This window comes from Musa acuminata, chromosome BXJ2-2 (assembly GCF_036884655.1).
Source record: "Musa acuminata AAA Group cultivar baxijiao chromosome BXJ2-2, Cavendish_Baxijiao_AAA, whole genome shotgun sequence".
Classification (NCBI taxonomy): Eukaryota; Viridiplantae; Streptophyta; class Magnoliopsida; order Zingiberales; family Musaceae; genus Musa; species Musa acuminata.
Window position 1 is genome coordinate 30,222,442 of NC_088339.1, and position 12,094 is coordinate 30,234,535.

The window sequence follows — 12,094 nt, forward strand, 5'->3', positions numbered from 1 at the left end:
TGTATTATGCCCATTGTACCTTCTAAGACGACAAGCTTCTTCAAATACATGTGTTGATTTGGAATTCGATCACAGGACTTTACGATCAGTAGGTAATAATTAACTGATATCTTCATTGCTTAATAAACATAACTAGTGTATTATGATTATAAATATCTAGCATCATAGTAGGTTTTGAAGGAGAGATAAAAGCCAATAACACAGAAGAACCTACACACATGACTTGCTTTGAGTTGGTTCAATCAACAAAACACATTCACAAAACAAGTCATAAATGATCTGCGTTTACTGTCAACGATTCAGAGTGATGATTTAGATGGCTGAGTAATCACTTTTGTACATAAATTGTTTAAGCACACATCCACCGTTTTGATTTTAAAGCAGTCTTTACAAATATAAGCACAGGTTTCTGTAATCCAAACAACCATAATTAGTATGCACGACACAAGTGATCAGAACTTGGTGGGCTTGGATGCACGATTTCGCTGCAAAAGTTGCATCAATGGCCATAGAATATGCATCCTGTGGAAGCCTCTGGAAACCTGTTGAAAAGAAAAGCCATGTCGTCGTTTTTAATCTCATTCATCAATGTTGAATGATTACCAAGTTGAAAACCTTAATATCTGCTAACCTCGATTATGAAATGAGCCCAAAGCTTGTCAGATCGACTTTCCAGAATTCCCTTCAGGATCGTCAGCTGTAGGCGCCTAATGACATGCGCAATTTCCAGAAAGAGCCCGTAGTCACTGCACAGAACCTGATCAGATACATCTCTTAGTAAGGAGGTCGAAAATAATTATTTATTTGATATTTCGTTATAATGTATTACCTCTACAAGAATTTGCCCAGGTTGGTCAAGGTATTCGACTACTATGGGCCAAACTTCTGGTTGGCTGCCCTGTTCACAGGTTGAGTTGGCTCCATTAGCTTGAGTATGAGGTTTCACAGAATTGTCAACCTCAGTTTTAACCTGCAATAATTTCCACATATCAGAAAGAATATGATCTACATGTGGTATTCATAAGATTTTCGGCAGGAATTGTCATCCAATTTTTACTAGGGTATTTCTTAAACAAAATAATTTCCTTGCAAGGTAGTCATGATTGCAGCAAAATCGAGGTAGTTCTCTAATAGAACAAACAATGTTTAGGGCTCATATTCTATATATCAAGTTGAGCCCAGGAACCTATGATCAACATTATGTTGCCTTCCTTTGTTACAAGGCTACTAGACATACTCTATATCATCACATGGGTGCCATCTCGAAGCTCAGATAAGTGCATGAGCATTAATCATGTGCTTTGAGTGAGCCACATTTTCAGTCATCCATACCATGATATGGATCACCACATTCAGAGTCATGTACACACACAAAACAATCCTATAACTGACGAATTTAGGTTGAGAAATGAGATAACCAATGACAATTTGGAAACACCAAGAATCCGCAAGCAAAATAATAGCAAAAAAATTTAGGTAGATAAGGGACAAATGTTAAATTATAGATAACCAGGTAGAGCGATTAAATGGTGCACAGAAAGTATTACTAATGATTTTAAACAGTGTTACTAGAAGTGCTTATGATAATCAGGAACTCCATGATGGTTCATATACCTTTGTATGCGCAGTTTGTTTCAGTTTTTCAGCCTGAGAGGAGATGCTTTGGAGGAATAACATATGGCTTACAGTTCTATCCAACAACGTGTCAATGCTGCACTGTATAGCACAAGAAAATGACATTAGAACAGATGATTCCAAGTTCAGAAGATATGATATAGTAATAGCACTTCTTAATCAATGAGCTCTGGAATGGTTTACCTTTGATCCATTAGGAATAAGCTCCCGCAACTCCTTAACTCGGTCTTGAATCAACTGTCTGTCTCTTGGCCTTGGTTTGTGGCTGTTGCCTTTTCTACCTCCTCTTTTGTTTATCATGGACAACTTTCTACTGTTGTGTCCTTTAGCCATGCGATTGTTGTTATCTCCACTAGTTGACCCACAGATACTTATGCAAGAAGAAATTGTTGGAGAGTTCATGTATTCTTCATCTTTTGATATGGATGTAGACCTTGGATGAGTAGTTGTCAACAAACTTCCCATGTGCAAAACACTAGATTCACTCTCTCTGACGGAAGATTCAATGAGCTTCTCTGAAGAATTATTTCTGAATGATCTCAAAGATTTCCCCTCAAATGCATCATCATTTGAGTCACAAAGTAAACTGCTTACCATTGTGTCCAACAGATATTCTGTGTCATTTTCTTCAATTAACCATGAACCTAACTCATTAAATGTGCGATCATAATACTCAGATCCCACAGTTTGGAAGTTGGTAATTGAACTAATGGGTCCATGTCCATCATCCACTGGTAAAGTGGTGTTCAAGAAACAGCCATCATATTCTTCTACAGAAGCCATTCCAAGTACCTTGTGTAGCTCTGATTCAATTGGAAAGCTAGGAAATCTGCTAATATAATTCTTATCTGATTCCTTATATGTAATATCTTCAACACTTGTAGTGTAGCCATGGTGCTTTTGACCGGAAATTGATTTACAATCTAAAGGATCTGGTTGAAAAGTTATTTTTGTCTCACTCTCATTGAAGGAAAAATCGGACATATTGCCTTCAGACAAGTTATTTGGGTGGCCAAAGCATTGCGGTTCTTCAGTGGATGCAAACCACAAATAATTGGACCTTTCCTTGGTCAAATTTTTATCTGCATCTATTGCATGTATGTCAAGTTTTTTTTCCATAACATTTTGTGGTGTTGGAGAATTATGGTTGACCATGAAAAAGGACAATGCATTAGGATCAATAGTCAAAAGCTGTTGTGATTGAGCTGAACTAAATGAACTGAGAATTGATGTTGAACTGTTGGCCAACAGTGGCTTATTAATTGGTGATGATATGCTTGGACAATGAACGCTTAAATCTGAAGTACCACTATCACGAGCCGCCAAGTGATGGTAAAGAGTAGAGAATGAGTCTTTAATGTGAAAAACCAATGCTAAATCTTCCACAACCTGAATTTTACAGGGAAAAGAAAATTTCTCAAGATGGAACATGGCAAATGATATAAATGGACACACCATGGCAAATGATAAACAACGGAAAATCTCAAAATGATTAACATAAGTTGCACAGCTTGAAGACTTAATGCACTCGACTGGAACCAAGAATGTTATATCAAAGATAAAATGAGGAATAATCATAACTTTTAAGCAGGTTCCCTAGGCTGCAGTATAGGCTGCAATAAGGTGAAATTACTTGCCCTAATCTGAAAACTACCTGGGTTCTCATAACAGGAAAACCTGAAAACAATAAGATGAAAATGAAGAATACAAGATAATGGGAGCTATCTATTAGTTGTTCAAGAGAAAGTTCTCTGTTGATAATCATTTATAAGAAATGGCCTCAGTAAAAGTGCTATAATATTTGTCTAATTGCATTTACTTCGATACAAGTGTTTCTCTCTCCAAGAGGGATACATACTGAAAACAGATCGGGATCATGATCCTTCATTCATATTAGATTGTGCTACAGACTGTCTAATGGATGAAGTACTCTGTTGTTTGTAATTGAAATTTGAAAGATAGAGCAAGGGGATCATTCAACCAAAAGTATTTTTCCTCTTTCTATAGAGACGTATATTAATAAAAAAAAACTGGTCAGAGGAACCAAATATTTAATGGCACACATAAACTAATATTACTAGATCAGTGGAACAAACCATTTCTAATGAACCGAGCTGCACAACTCCATAATGGGCAACAGGTACAAGCAGAATAGTCTGCAAAACCACTAAATTGCTTAAGTGCATTTATTAGCAAAATCCATAGACAAAAGGCAAGAGAGCAAAATCTTTGTAAAACTCTTGATGAAATGGATGCCCACTACCTTAATGTCTGCTGCCAACAGCAGTTGCCAATCCTTGCATGACTGCAAAGAAAAAAATTCCCTCAATTTTCATTTTCATTGGATGCACAAAATAATAGTAGCCAATTTTGAGATAGCAGTGACCCAACTAACAACTCACATCTGATTGGACTTTAGATTTCAATTCACAAGCAAAGATCCAGTAATGCCCCTGAGTAAGTGCCACTTTGCCGACAAACCTGTAAGACGAGCATGCAAGCTTCTAAATCAAGATATCCTTGTTGAGAAAAAAAACTGATGCTACAAGATTCCAGATGCAGGATTCTGAAGATCAACTTGCACAACAGGTATTTTGCTCAACAGAACTTGTAATTTAAGATAGACAATCAGCTTGATAAGACAATGAATTTCAGGCAGCAAAAATAATGTTGATTATGGATGGTTTAATTTTCCATTAGCATCAGTGTGTTTCCTGTTCAAACTTTCTGACAAGACGAGTATTTTGCTCAGTGTGTTCCAGTTAATTCTGAAGATCGACTTGCATGCCAAGTATTTTGCTCAACACAACATGTAATTTAAGTCGGACAATCAACTTGGTCAGACAATGAATTCAGGCAGCAAAATTTAATTTGGTTATGGATGGTTAGTTTGCCATCAACATCACAGTGTTCCAGTTCAAAGTTTTCTGTTTCTTTCTGACCACTACTAGGCACCACATTTTTTGTTTAGATTCAGATATTTTCTTACTTTAGAACCTAGTGCTTGGTCAGGCCTTGGTTGCTTATTCCGTTTAACCTCATCTTTCCTTGAAAGAATTACTCAGACATCAGGAGCATGTCTCCCTGTTTTAACTGAAGACATAAGAGGGAAAGTCCTATCATTGTTATGATCAACTATTCCCATTACTGTAACTTTTGGACAGAGTGGAACATGATCAAGAATCTATCTGATAAATAGTAAGATATTCATAAAGGAGCCTTTTTTCATACGGGTGTGTATCACACTACATAATAACACAACAGTAAGCCTTTTCCATCTATTTGAGAAGGTCCAAATATATACATCCAATTCTAGAATTCTTGGCTTTATTAGCATTAAATCGGCATAAGAAAGAAGATTTTCAAAGACAGATTTTTTTACATTTGACACCATTTTAGTTAGATATTCTTCTTAGAAGTACTTAAAGGTCACAGATTGCTAGGGAACACCAAATTATTTGAACCTAAGATTTATAACAAGGCTTCATGAGCTGACATATCCATACAAGGAATGAAAAAATACAGAAGGATGTCGATGATACACAAATACCAAAAAAATTTAGTTTAATTAACTTGTTAATTGATTTAAAGCAGCCTTTCTGTCATGTCTACGTAAGTTATTATGAACGAAACAGAAAAAAGTGACAAAGTATAAAGAGTGACTGACTGTTCAAAAAGTTTAAGATGATAAAACTCTTGAGATAAGAAACTGAGACAGTAGCATAACCTGTCTAGAGTCATGGATGGTAATGTGATAGTCAAAAAATATAAAGAGGACAGAAGGAAAACGGGAAAAGCATAACAAATGGATCAGTCTGCATACCCTTCTCCAAGTGAGTAATGATGATATTTCAAATTTGCCAGTGCCACCTTGATTGGATGAGTGGCACAACTTTGATGTTGAGCATCCTTAGAATCAGCAAAAGATATCATCCCAGGGTTGATATGAAGAGGTCCATCATATAGAGTATCTTCCAATATAACTCTTGCTTTTGTATCATCAAAATAAGAATCCTCCCATGACAATATGCTGAAACAACAATACATGACAGAGCAGTAAACAAAAATAATGGTGCAGAAATAGCATTAACGATGCTGTAACCTAGCTGAATCTCACATTTAAAGCAAAGATCTTTGCTGATGTTTGTGACTAAGAAAAAAGTAATTGTTCAAACTGTCTATAAATCAGATATCTCTAGAGAAAAAGCACCATAAACAGAAGCATCAGCCAGCGTAGTCTAATAGTTGCATAAGTAGAGCATAATCAAGTCAAAAGATGCCACTAATCCAGGTAATATAGAAGTTATATAATAGAAGAAAAAAGAAATATGCAAAAGTTTTCATAGCCAGTGATTCTTCATGACAGTTTTATCCTTAGTAATGTCTTCTTATTAGTGTTGCTCTGCTGCTCCTTGACATTAATAAACATAAAAAATAAAAATGGAATCTAGAATGGCACTCTCGAAGTTTGTCTCAGCTTGGCTTGAATTAGAAGTTAATAACAACTATTCATGGATTGAAGGTAAAAGATAACAATCAAAGTTCCCCAACATTTACATAACTATATATGATTACTTGAATGAAACAGGTTGACCCAGTAAACCAGCTGTTTCAGAGTCAACTTCTGCCTACAGCAGCATCAAAAATTCAACATAATAACTCTAAGTGAACATTTAAGTTAAACATACCCTGATGCAGTTTAAGAACTAAGACTTGGTGTGCGTTTGATTAAGCCAAGGCATAAGTTATATAGGCATTCAGAAGTCAAGTGAAAACAGCATTAATCAAGAACAACTAAATGGATATCCTTCTATCACCAAGTAATGGCTATAAAGGAAGAAATCTTACATCTCCGACCCTTGATTAAGCTTCCAAAAAACAGCATAATCCCATTGTGTATTGTGGCACAGACTCCTAAGTAACTGCCTCAACGCAATGGTGTCTTTCATTTAGAAACTTGATATACGAACTCTGAAATCGTAAAAATCCCAAGAAATCATACACCCTTCTCAGCTGCCTCGGTAGGAGCCCCGTCCTGCCTGCTTCCTCCGCAAACCAGCTCGTCGTTTGATCGGTGGCTCAGCAGAACTAAGTAGCAATAAGCGCATCGTTTGTCTCCGCCTACTGGTTTCTAGGTAGGCTATAGCCGTGTTGGCAGTCGGGTACCCGCTGTCCGACACAAAAAGAACCGGTGACGAAGCACTCAAGAAGTTATTCGGCCCCGTTGTTTTCCTCGAGTAAGATGAAACCTAAAAAGTTCAATCTCCTAACTGATACAGAGACGAACGATTAAAGCTTAAGATCTATCTACTCAAGACCGCTCTCGCTCATGATCGATCCCAGCGACATCAATAAATTTCTTGCTTGTTAACAGCTAACATAGATTTCTATCGTACTTTCATGTGGCACCATCTTATCAACCGCAGCGTCACACGACGATTCCAGGGAACACAAACGTAGATAGAGAAGCACCACAAAAAGCACCTTTGTGCGCACTTGTTCTTGCAGAGAGACAAGCAATCTCCTGATGTCTTTGGAAAAATCAAGATCTTTCCCCAAGATCCAAACTTTTTAGTATCTATTCAGGAAGTATGTTGAGAACTTCAGAAAAAAGAGCAAATTAGCAAACAAAAACCAGAAGCATCACCAATTTCGGAATGCGAAGCTATTTCCGACGGGTGCGAGGGTCACGGTATGGATGTGAACCCCGTTCCTAAGAGACTTTTTACCTAAGGAAACAGCGAAAGAGACAATTCTAGCGAAACAGGAAGCGGGAGGACAGAGACAGGGGTGGGATTCCAATTTGTTGCGTTGCTCCCGCAGCTCTTCGAGGTTTGCCTTTTAACGAGCCTTATGCCGGACGTGAAAAGAGCCACTAAACTGCATTAAAGACTTTGACCAAAACTTTACGTGTCCTACCCGTTTTCGATACCCTCTTTCTCTGCGTTGTCCCACACGTGGAGCGGAGGCTACCGCAGCCGAGGGACAGGTACAGAATGGGTAGATTTCAACTTAGCCCGACCTATGTCCGCGATCGGCGTCGGCATGAGAAAGCAGTGATTCCTACCCAGATGCGTACCAGTGTCAACGTCCTATCCCGTGATTCGTAGCTCGAGAGGTCCCACAAAGTAGGTGAGTGCCGGAGGATTACGTCGGCATGATGTGTAACGACGTTGGGATAAGAATGATTGGTCCCTAAAATATGTTATCGCTATGAAAAATCGAATTTTTAATGTGCGTTTCAATTTCTAAACATACAAATAACAGCAATCCGACTTGCAGCTGGCAAGCATCAACTAGCAAAAATAATAGGTATCTTGAGATAGTGGTGAAAGAGAAAGTGGCCTCTAATTGTTGTCGTCTAGTTTGTTATTCCATCTTAATCATCTATTTATTAATCATCTCAATTGACAGTTGTCAATTGTGTTTTTCCAAAATATAATAATAAGATAACTTTATTTTTATTTTTAAATAATCACTAATTTATTTTTGCAAGATGATTCACCTCTTTTGATAATTTTATCATTCTTCTATAATCTTTTTTTTTAAGTGGTTCATATGAATAAATTTATTTTAATTAATTTGGTTCAAGTCAACCACTCAAGGGATATCATCCTCCTCCGCCTTTACTCGGTCTCATAAGGGAAAAAGAATAAGGGGTACAGGGAAGATCATAAAATTATATAATAAATTTAAAATATTAAAAATATATATTTTAAAAAGATATGTTTAGGTAAAATTTTCAATAGATGAGTGTCATCCTAAAACTATCTAATATAATATTTAATACATTATCCAATATATCAATTTTTATTATCAAAGGTTAAAGATTCAAAATATCATTTGATATATTTTTAAAAATATTAACTAGTTTAGGTGAAAAAGAATTTGACAATATATCACAAAGGACCTGAATTCGAATCTAGCTTTTGTCACTTATATTTTTAAATATAATATGTATATATATATATATATATTCTTTCTATATTCATTAGGTTTTTTATCAATAAATCATTTATTGGTTTACACCATATTTGAATTATATAGCGATTGTATTGGATTTATATAATATTTTATCAATATCCAAACTTGAGTGGATTTATTTTTCATTCATGATGTGATTGATTCATTTTTCGTATTTGGTAAAGTAAAAACATAACGATAAAAACCTTTTTTTTTACACACCTTATTGGTTTTATTTTAATATCGTATCTCTATCAGCTTCACGACAGCATTTTATAAGAAATATAATTCCTTTTAAAATCGGGTCACTGGTGATGTCTGTTCCCATCTTAAAAATAAATAAATAATTTAATTTTTTTTATTTTAGTAGCTACAGTTGCACAAAATCCTTTTTTAATGTGATGTATTATTCGTGTTATTTTAAGGGCGATTGACTCTCACCAACACGATTAATATACTAATGGGCGGCATAAGGCACGTCAGTCTCACACTCCAATTGGAAACCCATCACCATCAATCCATTTCCCCGTGGTGGTTGATCAACACCTCCACTCCCATATCGACGGCCATGATTGGGTCGTGCCACAGAGAAAGAGACGCCCTTCCAAAGAGGAGCACTCGCTTGCGTCAGCTTGTGCGCGTCTCGATGTGAACTCGGCTCATCCGTCTCGCACGGGCCGCCAACCAGGAAAGAGCTGATTGCCATTGGTTGTACACCACGTGTCCCACTTGTCGACCAATAGAAAGACCAAATTTGCTGTTCGCTACGGAAGCGAACACAGGAACCGTAGCATCTCGGAGGGAATGTTGTGGAGGTCAGTTTCACGTTGTCACCTTCTAAGAATAGAAAATTCGGGATGAGATCACGATACCAACAGGCACTGGACCACGGCACCCCACCCCGCCGAACAGAGTTCAGAGTCAGATCTCAGTAGATAAGGGGAAGACGACAAGGTCATTTGGTAGTGTTGAAGTGGAATAGCACTATGACGGAAGTTGCATCTCGTCCTCAGCAACATCTCTACTCATTAAGAGAAGAACAAGGGCTTTAATCTAAACAGTGATGCTCTAGTTCTGTAATAAACTTGATGAAGGATGTCACAGCAGCCACACCCTGTTCAAAGAGATTGGCTTGTTGAGCGTGTAGAAATAACTCCAGGAAACCCATATTAGTTGCTAGCAGTAGGATATTTAGCAACATCCTTAAACAAGGCCTAAGATCATCACATATGCTCCAGAATTCACCTTACATGACAAAACATCTCCCCCATCTTTTTCAGGGGCCAAACTAATACTTTGAGACCAATGATCACAACACAATAATCTATCTACCAGGTTATTAACCTGCAATGGCTTTTTATACCCTACAGGGGCCAACCTCACTGCAGGCCCATTATGACCTGCTGACATATTACCAATGCAGCCCATCATCAACCTCACATCAATTCCAGTGGTTGGTTTAGATATCAAGGCTTTGGATCTGAATTCCATTAGGTGGTGTTTAAATATTTATATTTAAATAACACATTACAAGCTTGCAGTCACAGAATAATAGATATTTTGGGTGACTAAAGACTTGGCAGCAAAAGAAATTTACAGCATGGCCTTTAGTCACCACTAATTTGATGCAAGTTACACATCAAGTTTTTACCCCTCATTCAGTTCTTATTTTATATAGTTGATGGGCATTGATTTGTCAGTAAATATTAACAAGTAGGAATGCTGATCAATGTTCCCTTTGTAAATAATTCACTGATGTAGATTGTATCATGAATATATGTTGAATTAGATTGAAACACCTTGTTATCCAACCAACAGGCAAGGGAAAAATAAAAGAAAGAGCTCAAGTACATGATTGCTGGGCCTAACACTTGTCTCCATATAATTATTATAAGCAACATTATGACATCACAATCCTGCATTGTTGATACTTTATTAAAAGAAGGTATGGACTAAGATATCCATGTACATGTTTAAAGTGGCATGTCTTTTTTGACTCTTCTCTGGATGAGCTCTGATGTAGATGGAATCCTTTAGATATGACAAAACATGGAGGAGAAATTGATTAAAGATTGTGGCATTGCAAGTCAACCTTCTATAGCCATTGTCTTGTAGGGAATAAAAAGCTGTCTTCTCCGATGCAATGATATGTAAAATTACTCATATAAAGCTTAACTAATATAAACTTAACATTGGGTAGGTGTATTTATATCTTTTGAACACAGAAGCACACTATATATGTATGTAAAGTTAAAATATCCGCAATGCTCTTCTTGATGCTTCTACTGTGTGTTATATATAGTCCAGCCCTGTTGCAGATTTACAAGGATATTCCATTGGTTTTCTTCCCCTCCTTCTACATAAACACTTCAGTTACTCCACTTGTAGGAATCCAGCTCCTTTTAGCTTGAAGTTGGTGCTTCACAATCTACCTTATTTTTAGATCCTGGCATTCAATCTCCACTGTTTGATCAAATTTCTATACCAAATGATGCACAGAAAGAGGTGAACTTGTAGTCTTCCAAGATTCATAGCCTTTCTCAATCAGAAAGGTGGCATGTCTTTATCCTAAACTACTCTATTCCATAAGATGACTCGTAATTGTCAATGTGTTCCACTGAAATTATAGTAACGAAAAAAAGTCCTGCTTGTTGTTATTATTTCTTAGTGGTCGTAACATCATACTCAATATATGTGAACTTTTGATATCAGTCTTCAGAGACCAATTGCTTGCTTGGTTCTAGATGTAGCTACTGTCATTGACCATGCCATCCCAGGGTTCATCTGAAAAGTATATTCTGAAAAGAAAAAAGCTTTCATGCTCCAATGATCGTCCCAAGGAGTTTTCAGATATTGGCACTGAAAAGAACACCTCACCAAACTGTGGAACTTTGAGAATTTGATATCAAGCTACTGATGGGAGGTAGTGAGCTATGAACAAGAACGAGTTTGAAGCTGGATGGGTGCCCCAACTAATCTGCCATCGCAAGGGTTGAATACTTAGCAAACTCATGCAGTAGTCATCATTGGATTTGGTAGGATGTTGACAGACAAAATGCTACTATTGGCCAGCACAAGGTTTTACTGATCAGCCTTCTTTTACCACCTTAGGAGTCTCCTTTCCTGACCTCACCAGTTGCTTAGCTGCTTCTGAGCAGCTGCAGGCAACGCACCACCTCATCTAGCCTGAGTCCCTCCTCTCTTTATAAGCCAACCCTCCCAAACTCCCAAGGCTAGTAGTAGACAAGGAAGCATCAATGGAGGGTCTCATCCCAATCATCTACAAAGCTATAAGCCAGTATGCAAATGGAGGACAAGATCATCTACAGGCCTCATGGTTCCATGAATCACCTTCTGCTTACTACATCCAACTGCCCGGCGACCCCAGCAGATTCAGGTCATCAGATGCCCAATCCTTCTCTTCCTCGGCCTTACCTCTGCCTGCTTCGACTTCAACGAAGTCTCCCCTCCGGCGAACCACCTCGCGTCGGCTGGC

At 37.5% G+C, this 12,094-nt stretch overlaps 1 protein-coding gene across 2 annotated transcripts; it reads right to left on the minus strand.

The window, feature by feature from the left end:
• Nucleotides 1–255: 255 nt before the first annotated feature.
• Nucleotides 256–7,443, minus strand: LOC135605980 (transcription factor bHLH155-like). 2 transcript variants are annotated; one of them, XM_065096640.1, is made up of 10 exons: nucleotides 6,484–7,443; nucleotides 5,459–5,665; nucleotides 4,038–4,116; nucleotides 3,899–3,940; nucleotides 3,732–3,791; nucleotides 1,819–3,024; nucleotides 1,615–1,716; nucleotides 830–970; nucleotides 632–757; nucleotides 256–542 (listed from the first exon to the last, which is right to left on the minus strand). In XM_065096640.1, exons 1-10 carry the CDS (start codon nucleotides 6,582–6,584, stop codon nucleotides 453–455), a joined length of 2,154 nt encoding a protein of 717 aa, XP_064952712.1. In that variant the 5' UTR covers nucleotides 6,585–7,443; the 3' UTR covers nucleotides 256–452. The 2 variants fall into 2 exon arrangements, with proteins under 2 accessions (XP_064952712.1, XP_064952713.1); XM_065096641.1 differs by lacking the exon at nucleotides 256–542 and having other exon boundaries at nucleotides 632–746; nucleotides 6,484–6,728.
• Between the last annotated feature and the right edge of the window lie 4,651 nt (nucleotides 7,444–12,094).